Genomic DNA, 16,571 nt, shown 5'->3' with positions numbered 1-16,571 from the left:
TCCGGCTCCGGGGCCAGTGCCCGACTCTGGCGTCTCCGGGGTCCGTGCCAGCTCCGGGGTCAGTGCCTGGCTTTGGGGTCAGTGCCTGGCTGTGGGGTCTCTGGGGTCAGTGCCTGGTTTTGGGGTCAGTGCCTGACTCTGGGGTCCATGCCAGCCCTGGGATCAGTGCCCGGCTCCGGGGTCAGTGCCTGGCTTTGGGGTTTCTGGGGTCAGTGCCAGCTGTAGGGTCAGTGCCTGGCTGTGGGGTCTCTGGGGTCAGTGCCAGTTTGGGGTCAGTGCCAGCTGTAGGGTCAGTGCCTGGCTGTGGGGTCTCTGGGGTCAGTGCCAGTTTGGGGTCAGTGCCAGCTGTAGGGTCAGTGCCCGGCTGTGGGGTCAGCGCCAGCTCCGGACGCGCTGCCCGGCCCTATCGGGAGCGCAGGAAACACCTTGGCGGGACCGGGATTGTCCCTTCCTGTGGGACCCGGGCGGGGACAGAGCCGGCAGCACGGCACGGGGACAGAGGGACACGGGGACAGAGGGACACGGGGACAGGCGGTGCCCTGGCTGCGGCGCTCGCGGTGGCACTGCCCCGGCCAGGCGTGGGTGGGGACACAATGGGGCAGTGCCGGAGCGGGGCGGGGACAAGGGGACAAGGTCACAGCTCCTGCCGGGCACGGGGCCAGCTCACAGCGCTGTCACCCTTGGCACGGAAGGAGGGACTCACCCCCTCCCCCTGCCCGCCCCCATGTCCCTTCCCCCTGTCCCCTGCGTGTCCCCAGACCCCTCCGGCTGCTGTCCCCAGTCCCCCTTTTCCTGTCCCCCCTGGATGTCCCCATCCCCCTTTTCCTGTCCCCCCTTTTCCTGTCCCCATTCCCTTTTCCTGCCCTCTCCAGTGTCCCCAAGCCCTTCCTGCCCTGGTGTGCCCCTCCAGCTGTCCCCTGCCCTCTCATGTGTCCCCTCACCTCCTTTTCCTGCTCCCTCCATGTATCCCTGTCACCCCCCCCGTCCCCATGCATGTCCCTCTCCCCCTATCCTGTCCCCATGTGTGTCCCCATGCCTCTCCCTTGTCCCCATGTGTGTCCCCATCCCCTGCACCGTGCCCCCATGAGTGTCCCTGTCTCCTCTCTGTGTCCCCTTCCCCTGTCCCCCCATGTGACAAAGCCACACAGGGCAGTGTCCCCAAGTGCCACCCTCCCTCCTGCCACAGCCCTGCCCAACATTGTCCCCACTTTTGTCACCAGAGCTGTCCCAGAGTTTGGGGACAGAGGGGACACATCCACCCCTGGACAGCTCCAGCATTCCCGGGGATCTGTGTCCCTTCCTGCCCTGTCCGTGTCACCGTTGTCACCCTCGGCTCAGGAGCAGCGCCCGGGTTTGTCCTTTGGCCTGGTTCAGATCCAGAGGTTTCATTGGGATTTTTTGGGGTTTTTTACCTCGGGGAGGGGAAACGTCCCGGATTTCCTCCAGGAGAGCCAGGGAGGCGCCATTCCCTGCAGGCTGCCCTGTCCCCCAGATTCCAGGAGTTCCCCGAGGGGCCAGGACAATTCCAGCGGCCCCAGGGCACTGGGAACAAATCCTACTGGGAACAAATCCTACTGGGATAGCGGGAATGGGGCCGGACCCTCACATGGGAGTGGGATCAGGAATGGGAATGGGATTGGGATCAGGAAATGAGGACTGGGATTGGGAGTGGGATTAGGAATGGGACCAGGAACAGGATTGGGAATGGGATCCCTCTGATCCCACTGTGATCCCTCCTGGATCTTACCTGGCACACAGACAGGGCTGGCAGCTCCCAGGAAAATCCCCCTTCCTGTATCCTGAGTTCCCAGCTCCTGCTCTGGCAAATTCCAGGTGCTCCCCAGGCTGGGGAAGGGCCAGGAAGGATTTGGGAAAAATCCAGACAGGGCCCAGGAAAGGTCCAGGCAGGATTTGGGGAAAACCCAGGCAGGATCTAGGCAGGCTCTGGACAAGTTCTGGGAAGTGTCTGGGCAGGATCCAGGAAAGATCCAGGCAGGACCTGGGCAGGGTTTGGGACAGGATTTGGCCAGGATTCAGGAAGGATCCAGGCAGGACCTGGGCAGGGTTTGGGACAGAATTTGGTCAGGATCAAGAGAAGGCCCAGGCAGGCTCGGCTCAGGTCACCACCAAGCCCTGCAGGGCTGGCTCAGGCTGTCCCCACACCTGAGCAGGTGACACAACACACAGGGACAGAGCTCGTGTCCCTTCACAGCCAGCTCCACACTGCCCTGAATGCCGGGAATGCCAGGAAAACCCCATCCAGCCACTCCCTTAAATCCTGGGATAAACCCATCCAGCTGCACCCCTAAATCCCGGGATAAACCCATCCAGCTGTACCCATAAATCCCAGGATAAACCCATCCACCTGCACCCCTAAACCCCAGGATAAACCCATCCACCTGCACCCCTAAATCCCGGGATAAACCCATCCACCTGCACCCCTAAACCCCAGGATAAACCCATCCAGCTGCACCCCTAAACCCCAGGATAAACCCATCCACCTGCACCCATAAATCCCAAGATAACCCCATCCAGCTGCACCCCTGAATCCCAGGATAACCCCATCCAGCTGGGATAACCCCATCTACCTGCACCCATAAATCCTGGGACAACCCCGTCCATCTGCACCCATCAATTCCAGGATAACCCCATCCACCTGCACCCCTAAATCCCAGGATAAACCCATCCACCTGCACCCCTGAATCCCGGGATAAACCCATCCACCTGCACCCCTAAATCCCAGGATAAACCCATCCACCTGCACTCCTGAATCCCGGGATAAACCCATCCACCTGCACTCCTGAATCCCGGGATGTCCCCACCCAGCCGCTCCCCTGGATCCCGGGTTGGATTTTAGGGAGTGGATTTTCCCCTGGGGGCGCTGCCCAGGCTCCCCAGGGAATGGTGACATTCCCAGAGCTCCAGGGGGGATTTCAGGATGTCTGTGCAGGGCCAGGAGTTGGATTCTGATCCTCTCAGGGTTTCCGTAATCCCGGGATTCTGCCCCAAAACGGGCAGGAGGGACCCGCCCAGCCATGGATTTGCTGCCACCTAGAGCGGGCACCGGCGCTGGAACCTCGGGAAGTTCGGGGAATTCCAAGCCCCGCACCCGGGCAGGAACAACCGCCCAGCGCCGGGAACTGTCGGGAGGGAAAGCGGCTCTTCCCAAAAGGATTTGGGAATTCTGGCGGCCACCAAACTCCCGTGCCAGGCTTCCCTGGGCAAGGAAAACCTGGAAATGTGGGAGAGAATCTCCAAAAATCCCTCCTGGGACGAGGTGGGAATGGTCGGCCCAAGGGAGAGGAGGCTCAGGGGATTTTAGCCATGGATAGCAAGATGGGAAAAATTCTTCTCAGCACTGCCCACTGATGTCAGAAATTAAAATAAAACACCCCAAATCTTAAAAAAATCCACCCCAAACCGCCGCCAGGAACAAGAAATCAGCACAGGCACACAAAGAAGTTGTAGGATGTTCAAAATCCTTGTGAATATCCAAAACCCTGCACGTGCAGGATTTATGGGTGCAGCTGGATGGGGCTATCCTGGGATTTAGGGGAGCAGGTGCATCTGGATGGGTTTATCCTGGCCCGATGCGTTTGTCCCGGGATTTAGGGGTGCAGCTGGATGGGGTTATCCCGGGATTTAGGGGAGCAGCTGGATGGGGTTATCCCGGGATTTAGGGGCGCGGGTGCATCTGGATGGGTTTATCCCGGCTGGATGGAGTTGTCCCGGGATTTAGGGGTGCAGGTGGATGGGGTTATCCTGGGATTTAGAGGACAGCTGGATGGGGTTTATCCCAGCTGGATGGGGCTATCCCGGGATTTAGGGGTGCAGCTGGACGGTGTTATCCCGGCTGGATGGGTTTATCCCGGGATTTAGGGTCTGAGCAGCCCCCGGGATTAGCCCGGGTGGGCTCCAGCCCGAATCCCCGGTGATCCCGGGCCAATTCCTGCCGCTCCCGGAGCGTCCCCGCATCCTCCCCTCGCTGCTGCCGCTGCTGCTGGCGCCGCGGGAGGCGCAGATGGAGCGGAGCAGACGCCGTCTGTGGGAAGTGGCGTCGGGAACACGCCCGGGGACAGCTCCAGCTGGCGCCTGCGGGGTGGCAGCGGCTGCGCGGGGACATCCCGGAGCCATCTGTCACCTGCAGCCCGCCCAGAACCGCCCCCGGCCCCGGAGCGCTCCGTGGGGAGCGATCCCGGTCCCAGGGGGGGCAGGCATGGATTTGGGATCAGAGCTGGGATCGGGGAGCGGCCCCAAAGGGACGCAAATCTTTGGGATCAGAGATGGGATCAGAGAGGCGTGGTGGCAGTGGAGCTGCCCCGAAAGGACACAAATCTTTGGGATTAGAGCTGGGACTGGGGAGCAGCGGTGACAATAGAGCCGCCCCTTAGGGGATGCAAATCTTTGGGACTGGGGAGACAATGGAGCTGCCCCAAAAGGACACAAATCTTTGGGATCGGGGACCGACGGTGACAATGGAGTGGCCCTTAAGGGACACAAATGTTTGGGATTGGGGAGCAGTGGTGACAATTGAGCTGTCCCTGAGGGGACACAAATCTTTGGGATTAGAGCTGGGATTGGGGAGCAGGGGTGACAATGGAGCTGTCCCTGAGGGGACACAAATCTTTGGGATCAGAACTGGGATTGGAGAGGAGTGGTGACAATGGAGCTGTCCCTGAGGGGACACAAATCTTTGGGATCAGAACTGGGATTGGAGAGGAGTGGTGACAGTGGAGCTGCCCCTCACTGGACACAAATATTTGGGATCGGGGAACAGCAGTGACACTGGAGCTGTCCCTGTGGGAACACAAATCTTTGGGATCAGAGCCGGGATCGGGGAGCGGCGGTGACACCGGAGCCGCCCCACAGGGACACAAATCCCCGTGGCCCAGCCCCTCCATGGCCGCTCCTCCCCGATCCGACCCCTCCCTCCCGCAGGAGCCGCCCCGGTTCCCGGGAGCCGCGGCCGCCCCGTCCCCGGAGGTGCCCGGGGCCAGCCGGGCTCCGCGGGCACAGCGGGAGGTGGCCCTGCCCTGGCACGGGTGGCACCGCGCCGTCGTTACGGTCCCTGCCACCCGCACCGTTCCAAGGTTCCAGCGATGGTTCTCTGTGATGTCACTTCGGCCTGCTGGCAGCAGAGGTGACAGTTCTGCTCTGGCTCTGCCACCTGCTGCGCTGGCTCTGCCACCTGCGATGGCTTTGCTGGGGCTGCTCGTTCTGCTGGCCCTGGCCAGGCCCGTGGGGGGCACCTGGGACACCTGCAGGTCAGTGGCCCCGGGGGGCTCGGGGACCCTCGGGGCTTCCCTGGCACAGCCTGGGCACAGAGGAGCCCCTGGGGGTCTCTGTCCCTGCTGTCCCCGAGCAGGGCAGTGACGGCTTTGTGCTTCCAGAGGCACCTGCGGGCTCCGGCCTATGGCCTTCGACCACAGTTCTGTGGTTGCTGAGTATTCTCAGGACAACGACTACGACTCCCTGGATTCTTCCGATGGCACCGCCCAGGACACGGTTGAATCTGCTGGAGTCCACCCAGGGGCCTGGCCTGGGGTCATCAGTGTCCAGGCCACCTGGGAGAATGGCACATGGCACATGTGCTCAGGAGCACTCATCCACCCCCAGTGGGTGCTCACCGTGGCTCACTGCTTTGCCCATGCTGGGTAAGGACGAGCAGGGACAAGAGTGTCCCCACAGCAGGGACAGGCATGTCCCCACAGGAGAATCAGGGATATACACAAAGCAGGGACAGGGGTGTCCCCAGAATAGGGTCAGGGATGTCCCCACAGCACAGGGAGGTGCCCAGAGCAGAAAGGGAGTTGAGCTGCTGCAGTCCCTGGCCCTGCTCCCTGTCACCCCTCCTTCCATCTCCTGCTCCTCAGAGACATCTCCAGGTGGGAAGTGGTGATTGGGGCCACTGACCTGAGCCAGCCCGGCCCCGAGGCCCAGCTGCACCACATCAAGACCCTGCTGTTGCACCAGTACTACGAACCCCGCACGGCCCGGAACAACATTGCCCTGCTGGAGCTGGACCAGCCCGTGGAGTGCAGCGACTACATCCAGCTGGGCTGCGTGCCCGACAGCTCCCTGGCAGTGTCCGAGCTGAAAACCTGCTACATCGCGGGCTGGAGGAACACCCCGGACAGCGGTCAGTGCCAGCCCGGGGCAGGGCCGGGCCGAGCCACGGGCACACGGCCCCGGGCAGGGACACGGCCCCGGGCCGGGGGCTCTGCGGGGGCACGGCTCGGGCCAGGCCCGGGGGCTGGGCCCCGAGTGTGGGGCTCTGCCCGGGGGCCGCCGCTCAGTGCCCTCTGTGCCCACAGCCCCCAGCCCACGCCTGGTGCTGCAGGAGGCCAAGGTGCGGCTCATCGACGTCCAGCTGTGCAACAGCAGCCGCTGGTACGGGGGGGCCGTGCACCCCCAGGACCTGTGCGCGGGGTACCCGCGGGGCGGCATCGACACCTGCCAGGTGGGGCTGGGCCCGGGCTGGGCACAGGGACCCTGAGCCAACCTGGGCCCCATGGAACCCCCAGAGCCAGCACAGGGACCCTGAGCCCCAACCTGGGCCCCACGGAACCCCCAGAGCCAGCACAGGGACCCTGAGCCCCAACATGGCCCCACGGAACCCCCAGAGCCAGCACAGGGACCCTGAGCCCCAACATGGCCCCATGGATCCCCTCAGAGCCAGCACAGGGACCCTGAGCCCCAACATGGCCGCATGGAACCCCCAGAGCCAGCACAGGGACCCTGAGCCCCAACATGGCCCCATGGAACCCCCAGAACCAGCACAGGGACCCTGAGCCAACCTGGGCCCCATGGATCCCCTCCGAGCCAGCACAGGGACCCTGAGCCCCAACATGGCCCCATGGAACCCCCAGAACCAGCACAGGGACCCTGAGCCAACCTGGGCCCCATGGATCCCCCAGAGCCAGCACAGGGACCCTGAGCCCCAACATGGCCCCACGGATCCCCCCAGAGCCAGCACAGGGACCCTGAGCCCCAACATGGCCCCATGGAACCCCTCAGAGCCAGCACAGGGCCCATGGATCCCCTCAGAGCCAGCCAGGCCTCAAACATGGCGTGGCCCCATCTGGGCCTGCCCTGGTGCTCTCCCAGCCCTGTGTCCCCACCACTGATGGGTGTCCCCTTGCCCCCTTGCCCATCCCCATGTCCTTGCCCAGTGTCCCCTTGTCCCCAAGGCTGGCACTGTGCCCACAGGGCCTTGCCATGCGAACCAGGCCAGGAACACAGCTCCTGGAGGGGTCGGGTTGGGCAGGGCCGGCCCAGCCTGGCACAGCCCATCCTGACCCCTGTCTCCTGTGGCAGGGGGACAGCGGGGGTCCCCTGGTCTGCAAGGACAACACCGGTGACTACTTCTGGCTGGTGGGACTGACCAGCTGGGGTAAGGGCTGCGCCGGGGCCAAGCGGCCCGGGGTGTTCACGTCCACCCAGCAGTTCCACACCTGGATCCAGGTGCAGATGGGGCTGCTCCCGCCTGAAGCTGACGCTCCTCCGCCCGAGCCCTTCCCGAGCCCGGAGGAAGAGCCCGATGCTGACTTGGAGGATGAGATGAATCCCAACCCGGATGACTCGGAGGATTACTCGAAGGTTTCCTTCCAACAACAGATCCTGGGGAAATTCCTGAACCTGCTGCTGGAGCTCCTGCAGTTCCTGAAGGGAGAGAAAGCCTGAGCAGCGGGATGAGCTGATCCAGTTCTGGCAAGCATTCCCTCCTGGGGCCGTGGCTGTGGGGCCAACCCAGCCCCGGTGCCCAGGGCTGCTGTGCCCTGCCCACGCTGACCCCTGCGCCCACCCCGATGGTGAATCCAGTTTGTGCTTCAATTAGAGTTGTTCCAGTTCCCAGTTAGCCACTGTGTCCAGTTTGGTCTCCTGGGAAAAACAGGGATGGGACAATCTGGGGGAAAAGGGTGGGGTTGGTTTGGGGGAAGATGAGGGGGAGCCAGGGAAGGGAGGAGGGAAGGGAGGAGGGAAGGGAGGGGAGGATGGGCCTGGAGGTGGGGAGAGAGAAACTTCTCCAGCCCAGGTTCCGCAGCAGAGCCTCAGGTGTGCCATTCCTGGGAAAAGTCCTGGAGAGGGACAGCAATGGGGACAGCTGGAGCTGCCATGCCAGGGTCCTGTGGGGGTGCTGGAAGTGCCACCCTGAGCTGCTGCTGCTGCCACCCAGGGCTGTCCCCTCTGTCCCCAGCTCGTGTCTCTGAGGCTGCCTGATCCCATGCCACGCTCCTGTTGTAGGAGCAGGGCTCAGGCTCTGTTTCGGGGGTCCCGGCAGTGGCACCAGAGGAGTGGGCAGGGACAAATCCCAGGAATTCCCCTGCACAGGTGGCAGGGCTGCCCTGGGAATGCCCAGCCCTGAACACAGACCACAGCGGGGTGGAGCCTCCTCCCTGGGGATATTCCCGAGCTGCCCAGAGGCCATCCCGTGGCTCTGCCATGTCCTTCCCTGGGGACATTCCCGAGCTGCCCAGAGGCCATCCCGTGCTCTGCGATGTCCCTCCCTGGGGACATTCCCTGCTGCCCCATCCCATGCCTGGCACGGCCGCTTCGAACTACAACTCCCAGCGCGCCCCGCGGCCCCGGGGCCGCCATGGGCATCACGTGATTGGCTCGGGCACTGCCGGCACCGCCCCGGGACCGCGCGGGGACATCCCGGGACGGCACTGGGACAGCTCCGGGACGCGGGGGGACACGGGGGGACACCGCGCCATGGGGCCGCAGGGCCGACACCACCCCTGGCTGCTGATCCTGCCTCTGCTGCTGCCGCCGGTGGGCGCCGCCGCCGCCGCCCGGCCCAACTTCGTGCTGGTGCTGGCGGACGATCTGGGCTTCGGCGACCTGGGCAGCTACGGGCACCCCTCGTCCGCCACGCCGCACCTGGACCGGCTGGCGGCCCGCGGGCTGCGCTTCACCGACTTCTACAGCAGCGCCGCCGTCTGCAGCCCGTCCCGGTACGGCCCCCGCGGCGGGAACCGCAGCCCGGGCGGGGATGGAGCTGGGTGTCCCGGGATAAACGGGCGGGGATGGAGTTGGGTGTCCCGGGATAAACGGGCGGGGATGGAGCTGGGTGTCCTGGGCTAAATGGGCGGGGATGGAGCTGGGGTGTCCCGGGATAAACGGGCGGGGATGGAACTGCGGGACCCGGGAGGGACGGGGGAAGAAACTTGCCGTGTCCCGGGAGAGGCAGAGGGATAAACCCACCGTGTCCCGGGACAAACGGGCGGTCGTGAATCTGCGGTGTCCCAGGACAGACGGGTGGTGATGAACCTGCTGCATCCCGGGATAAACCGGCAGTGATGAACCTGCGGTGTCCCGGGATAGATGGAAGGACAAACCCACCGTGTCCTGGGATAAACGGGCGGGGATGAACCCTCCGTGTCCCGCGATAAACGGGCGGTGCTGTCCCGGCGGTGTCCCGGGACGGACGGGCAGTGCTGTCCCCGCGGTGTCCCCGCTGTCCCCGCGGTGTCCCGGGACGGACGGGCAGTGCTGTCCCCGCGGTGTCCCCCCTGTCCCGCTGCCCGTGTCCCGCGGTGTCCCCGCTGTCCCGCTGCCCGTGTCCGTGTCCCGGGCTGTCCCGCTGCCCGTGTCCCGCGGTGTCCCCGCTGTCCCGCTGCCCGTGTCCGTGTCCGTGTCCCGCTGCAGGGCGGCGCTGCTGACGGGCCGGCTGCCGGTGCGCTCCGGGATCTACCCGGGCGTGTTCGATCCCGGTTCCCGGGGCGGGCTCCCGCTGGCCGAGCTCACCGTGGCCGAGCTGCTCAAGGACCGCGGCTACGCCACGGCCATGGTGGGCAAGTGGCACCTGGGCTTCGGGCAGAACGGCTCCTTCCTGCCCGTGCACCAGGGCTTCGACCACTTCCTGGGGGTGCCCTACTCCCACGACCAGGTGAGCCGGGACTGGCGGGGCTCGGCCGGGAGCAGCGCGGCACCGGCGCGGGTTTGGGGTGGGCAAAGCCCCCTGGGCTGCTGGGACAAGTGGGGATGGTGCCTTCAGAGGCTGAGATAGAACAGAGGCAGGTAAACAAATTTTTAATATTTAATATGGATAAATTTTAATTTTTTTTAATTATTCAGTATCCATTTAATTTGGATAAATATGAAATATTTAATAATTAAATAAATGAATAATATAGATAAGATATACATAAATAAAATATTATTAATATTATTGAAATATATAATATTATTTAATATATTATATTATTTAATATATTATGTTATGTATTATATATTATCTATTATATATTTTCTATTATATATTTTCTATTATAAATTATAAATAATACATATTACACATTATATATAATACAGATATTATATATTTTATATATTATTAAATAATACTGAATATTGTATTATAGATAAAATAAATAAATGCATTTAGTATTTAAATTTACCCATGAAATATTAAATAAATAAATTTATTAATATAATATATAATATGCTTATATAGATAAGTATATCATATATTGTATTATTAACATATATTATAATATATATATACTTATGTATAAATTAACTGTTATGTACTTATATATATGTATAATATATAATATTAAGGAAATATAATATTTAATATTAAATAATATTTAATATTTATTAAATAAAGTAGGGATTCATTCAAAGGGTCTCCTCCATGGATCCACCTTGGGCAGCACCAGAGCCCAGCCAGGGGCTCTTGCACCCAAGATGAACCAAAATGGCCCCAAAATGCACCAGCGCTCCCGGGGTCTCTCCCTGGGATCAGTTCTGCTCCATTTGCATCTTGCAGTTCATTGTCCCATTCCAGCTTCAGCCCCTGCAGTCCCACCCTGCTTGTTTTTCTCTCTCCAGCCCACGGGGTTTGTGCTCCTGGGCTGAGATTTGGGTCATTTGTCCTTGGTGCCCAGCTGGAGCAGGAATTGTTTTGTCTCCCTGCTCTGTGCACAGAGCTCACCATCCCCTCATGTGAAGCTCAGTGTGGGAAATGAATTTGTAGATACTTTAGTAAAATAGAAAAAAAATTAAAATCTCAAAATTAAAAAATCTTTAATCAGTGGACCCAAACCAGAGGGAGGAGAACCGTGGCCAGAGCCGGACTCGCAGCCCCGCCGTGTTTTGTTTCGCAGGGTCCCTGCCAGAACCTGACATGCTTTCCTCCCGACACCAAGTGCTTTGGGACGTGCGACCAGGGCGTGGTGGCGGTGCCGCTGCTCTGGAACCAGAGCATCGTGCAGCAGCCCGTGTCCTTCCCCGAGCTGGTGCCGCTCTACGGCCGCTTCTGCCGCGAGTTCATCGCCCGCTGCGCCCGGCAGAGCCGGCCCTTCCTGCTCTACTACGCGTCCCACGTGGGGAGCGGGCATGGCCGGGAGCCGGGTGGGGATGGGGGGAGAGGGGAAGGGAGATGGGGAAATGGAGAAATGGGGAAGGGAAGGGAGATGGGGAAGGGAAGGGAAGGGAAATGGGGAAATGGGGAAATGGGGAAATGGGGAAGGGAAAGAAGGAAATGGGGAAGGGAAGGGAAGGGAAGGAAATGGGGAAGGGAAGGGAAATGGGAAAGGAAAGGAAAGGAAAGGAAAGGAAAGGAAAGGAAAGGAAAGGAAAGGAAAGGAAAGGAAAGGAAAGGAAAGGAAAGGAAAGGAAAGGAAAGGAAAGGAAAGGAAAGGAAAGAAGAAGGGAAGGGAGAAGGGAAAAGAGGAACGGAAAAGGGAAGGAGAGGGTAAATGGGGAAGGGAAAAGGGAAAACAAAAAGAAGGGAAGGGAAAATGGTAGGGGAAAGGAGGGGAAGGGAGAAGGGAAGGGAAGGGAAAAGGGAAGGGAGGGGAAGGAAGAAGAGAAGGGAAGGGAAAAGGGAAGGGAGGGGAAGGGAAGGGAAAGGAAAAAAGAAAAAAGAAGGGAAGGGAGAAGGGAAAAGGGGAAGGGAAAAGGGAAGGGAGGGAAAAAGGGAAAAGAGATGGGAAAAGGGGAAGAGAAAAGGAGAAAGGGAAGGGAAAAGAGGGAAGGGAAAAGGGAAAACAAAAGGGAAGGGAAAAGGGTAGGGAAAAGGGGAAGGGAAGGGAACAGAAAAGGGAAGGGAGCCCAAGTCCCATGGGGAGAACAGGACGGCATATCCCCTCCTGCCACCCCAAAATCTGCTCCTGGATGACCTGGGCTTGCTATTCCTGATCCTATCAGGACGGTGCTTTTAGGCTGCTGCTTCCTGCAGCTTTCCCCCCTTCCCTGCACCATCCCCAGGGAAAACTTCCCACCCCGGAGCTCCCCGTTGTGCCACCGCTGAGCCTCGGGGACAAACCTCCTCTGGGCTGGTGGCTTTTGTCACCTCCCCGCGGGGGGCTGGCTGTCCCTGGCTGTCCCCGCAGGGCTGCAGCCCCGGGGTTGATCCCGGTGCCCTCTCCCCTCCCCAGCACACGCACTACCCGCAGTTTGCCAGCCGGGAGTTCGCGGGGACCACGCGCCGGGGACCCTTCGGGGACGCCCTGGCCGAGTTCGATGGCTCCGTGGGACAGCTGCTGCAGGCCCTGCAGGACAACGGCCTGGAGAACAACACCCTGGTGTTCGTCACCTCTGATAACGGGTGAGGGGCGGGCACGGCCACGGCTGGCTTGGCTGGCACAGCTGGCACCCAGTGTGCAGTGCCAGGTGTCACCCCCGCATCCTGCTCTGGAGGGGACGCGGGGTGTGAGCTCGGTGTTCTGTGACAGAAACATCCCAGGGGTTGGGCCAGGTGTGTGACACCCCCAAATGTCACCCAGGGGTTGGTTCAGGAATGTGACACCCACAAGTTCCCCCAGGGTTTGGGTCACCAGTGTGACACACCCAAATGTCCCCCAGGGGTTGGGCCAGGTGTGTGCATCCCCCAAATGTCCCCCAGGGGTTGGTTCAGAAATGTGACACCCACAAGTTCACCCAGGGTTTGGGTCACCAGTGTGACACACCCAAATGTCACCCAGGGGTTGGGCCGGGTGTGTGCATCCCCCAAATGTCCCCCAGGGGTTGGGTTGGGTGTGTGACATCCCCATATGTCCCCAGAGGTTTGGGTCACCAATGTGACACCTCCAAATGTCCCCTAAAGGTTTGTGCCAGCAGTGTGACACCCCCAAATGTCCCCCAGGCTTTGGGACAGCAGTGTGACACCCCCAAATGTCCCCTAAAGGTTTGTGCCAGCAGTGTGACACCCCCAAATGTCCCCCAGGGGTTGGGTGAGGTGTGTGACACCCCCAAATGTTCCCCAGGCTTTGTGCCAGGCGTGTGCCACCCCCAAATGTCACCCGGGGTTTGAACCAGCAGTGTGACACCCCCAAATGTCCCCAGAGGTTTGGACCAGGTGTGTGACACCCCCAAATGTCCCCAGAAGTTTGGGTCACCAATGTGACACCCCCCAAACGTTCCCCAGGCTTTGTGCCAGGCATGTGACACCCCTAAATGTCCCCAGAGGTTTGGGACACCAGTGTGACACCCCCAGAGTCCCCCAGCTGTGGGGTGCCCCTCCCAGGTGTGTCACAGCCCTTGGCCACCCCCGAGGGTGGTAGGGCCCCTGGTGACAGCGTGTCCTTGTCCCCAGCCCCTCCACCCTGCGCATGGCACGCGGGGGCAGCGCCGGGCACCTCAAGTGTGGCAAGGGCACGACCTACGAGGGCGGCATGAGGGAGCCGGCCCTGGCGTATTGGCCGGGCAGGATCGCACCAGGTGAGCCGGGACAAACCGGGACAGACCGGGACAAACCAGGACAGACCCAGGCCAGCGGGGTGACGCTGTGCCCGCGCAGGGGTGACCCATGAGCTGGCCAGCATGCTGGACATCCTGCCCACGCTGGCCGCCCTGGCTGGCGCTGCCCTGCCCAAGGTGGCCCTGGACGGCTTCGACCTGAGCCCGCTGCTCTTCGGGTCAGGGAAGGTGAGTCCTGCTGAGGAGGAGATGGGGTTGGTGGTTTGTGTAAAGTTCTTTAGAATAACTTACATTTAATTATTTGAATTGTAAATAATAAATAATAATAAGTGTATAATAATAATAATGGTATAACAACTGTATAATAATAATGGTATAATAATAATAATAATAATAATAATAATAATAATAATTCGGATTTTTCATGCACAAAAGCTGATTTTTATTAATTTATTTTAAATATATAATATAATATAATATAATATAATATATAATATAAATTAATATAAATTAATATATATTATATTATATATATTATATCTATTATATATATATAATAGATATATAATATATATATTATAAAATCTGGGTAATAACCCAGATTTTTCATGCAGAAAAGCTGATTTTTATTAATTTATTTTAAAACAATTATAATAATGATAATTGATTAAAGCTATAATATTATTGATTATACCTTATTATTATGTTGTTTAAATTATTGATTATTACTAATTTATTAATACATTATAACTATAATTGATTCTCAAGTATCAATTATAATATTTTCTAATATTCTACATTATTTTAAATATTTTTGTTTGAATATTTTATAGTAGGTTTTGTAATATTTTTAGAATATCTTTTACAGTATTTTTATCATATACTTTCTATTCTTATAATATATTTTGTAATGTCTTTCTTATATATTTTATAATTTTATAATATAATATAATGTAATATAATGCAATAATATAATATAATATAATATAATATAATATAATATAATATAATATAATATAATATAATATAATATAATATAATTAATATATAATGTAATGTAATGTAATATAATGCAATTAATATAATGCAATATGATATAATGCAATATAACATAACCTGGAGGAGCCGGGCCCGGGGCTGACCCATGGCTGGCAGCTCCTCCCTGCTGCCAGCCGTGCCCAGGCTGCCCGGTGGGCTCCGTGCCCGCTGCCGGCCCCATCCCGCGGTGGGGCCGGGGGTACCGGGGGCTCCGGGGGCTCCGGGGCCGCGCTGACGCCGCTGTCCGCAGAGCCCCCGCCGGGCCGTGTTCTTCTTCCCGCCGGCCCCCGACCCCCTGCACGGCCCCTTCGCCATCCGCCTGGGCAAGTACAAGGCGCACTACTTCACCCAAGGTCAGCGCTTGCGTTTGGGGCGGTTTTTGGGGATTTGGGGATGAGCTCCGCCCGCTCGGAGCTCCGGGAGCCAGCAGGGTGTGAGCTCAGCCTCAGGGGGTTGCTCAGGTTCCTTCCACAGCGGCACCACCCCGGACCAGGCGTGCCACGGGCTGACCCCGCTCACCCCGCACCTGCCCCCGCTGCTCTTCGACCTGGAGGCGGATCCGGCCGAGAACTACGACCTGCTGCAGGGCCAGCCGGGCCCCGAGGCGCTGCAGGCACTCAAGGACATCGCCATGCAGAAGGTGCTGCTGGAGCAGCGCCTGCACTTCGGGGAGAGCCAGATCAGGAAGGGCCGGGACCCCTCGCTGCAGCCCTGCTGCAACCCCGGCTGCAGCCCCAAACCTTCCTGCTGCCGCTGCTCCCCGCAGCTGGGACACCCCAAAGGTGCCTGGCCCCGTCTCCAGTAACTCAGCTCGGCCTTGGGGCTGCCCACGGCTCGGGGACCCCTTGGACTTGTGGGGAGCTGGGGTGGAAAGGGGTCAGGGCCCAAACGAGCAGGGCCCCATGGTCTGTGTGGGATGTTCCAGGGGAGGACTTGGGCAGGATCCTGACGTGTTCCAGGATCCTGACCCGTTCCAGGATCCTTCTCCAGACACTCCAGCACCTTCCCCAGAGCCAGGACAGCTCCCTGGGAGCTGCTGGAGCAGAGGGAATGCTCCAGATCCAGGGATCCCAACTGGGACTGAGGGCACAGCAGGAGCAGTGGGATGGGTCCCAGCAGCCTCAGAGACACGAGCTGGGGACAGAGGGGACAGCCCTGGGTGGCAGCAGCAGCAGCTCAGGGTGGCACTTCCAGCACCTCCAAGGACCCTGGCATGGCAGCTCCAGCTGTCCCCATTGCTGTCACTATCAAGGACTTTTCCTGGGACTGGCACACCTGAGGCTCTGCTGCGGAACCTGGGCTGGAGCAGCTTCTCCCTCTCTCTATCCTCCCCTCCCCTCCCTGGCTCCCCTCCCTGTTTCCCCCAAACCTGACCCAACCCCACCCTTTTCCCCCAAATTGTCCCATCCTTGTTTTTCCCAGAAGACCAAACTGGGCTAAAGATGTGGATAATGGGTGTGTGATTTTGGCCAGGGGAATCATTTTTTGCAGTAGCTGGGAGTGGGGCATGGCCAGGACCCCAGGGCAGTGACACTGGCACTGTGTCCCCTCTCACTTCCATGGACAAGGGCATTACTTCCAGGATAAAACGTGGTAGGGTGTTGCCAATCACAGGATTTCCATGTAAATCACTGCTTTGTCTTACACCTTTTCTAATTAATATTGCTGCAAATAATTGTTTGATTCCTTATCTCATGGCTGTTTACACTAAATTGTTTTTAACCCCTCATCTTTGCCTTTTGTGGAAGGGGAAGGAGCACGGGTTTGGTTTTAGGATCACTACACCGGAGAATTCCCTCCTAAACCCCCACCAGGGGCAACACAACTTTAAAACTTTAATCCAAGGATGAAATCAATTGGAGGATCTGTGAGGTGGGCTCAGG

The 16,571-nt window shown here is 58.6% G+C and overlaps 2 protein-coding genes across 2 annotated transcripts; both read left to right on the top strand.

The window, feature by feature from the left end:
* Positions 1-5,193: 5,193 nt before the first annotated feature.
* LOC136556888 (acrosin-like) lies at positions 5,194-7,858 on the top strand. Its single transcript, XM_066550303.1, has 5 exons — positions 5,194-5,264; positions 5,391-5,654; positions 5,874-6,139; positions 6,315-6,460; positions 7,318-7,858. Exons 1-5 carry the CDS (start codon positions 5,194-5,196, stop codon positions 7,681-7,683), a joined length of 1,113 nt encoding a protein of 370 aa, XP_066406400.1. The 3' UTR covers positions 7,684-7,858.
* Positions 7,859-8,636: 778 nt separating this feature from the next.
* Positions 8,637-16,417, top strand: ARSA (arylsulfatase A). The gene is made up of 8 exons (XM_066551090.1): positions 8,637-8,957; positions 9,652-9,892; positions 11,115-11,333; positions 12,390-12,559; positions 13,547-13,671; positions 13,751-13,878; positions 14,939-15,041; positions 15,150-16,417. Exons 1-8 carry the CDS (start codon positions 8,716-8,718, stop codon positions 15,491-15,493), a joined length of 1,572 nt encoding a protein of 523 aa, XP_066407187.1. The 5' UTR covers positions 8,637-8,715; the 3' UTR covers positions 15,494-16,417.
* Positions 16,418-16,571: the final 154 nt, after the last annotated feature.

Source organism: Molothrus aeneus, chromosome 5 (genome assembly GCF_037042795.1).
Source record: "Molothrus aeneus isolate 106 chromosome 5, BPBGC_Maene_1.0, whole genome shotgun sequence".
In the NCBI taxonomy this organism is placed as follows: Eukaryota; Metazoa; Chordata; class Aves; order Passeriformes; family Icteridae; genus Molothrus; species Molothrus aeneus.
The sequence above is the reverse complement of the archived record's forward strand: the minus strand, read 5'-3'. Positions and strand labels throughout refer to the sequence as shown.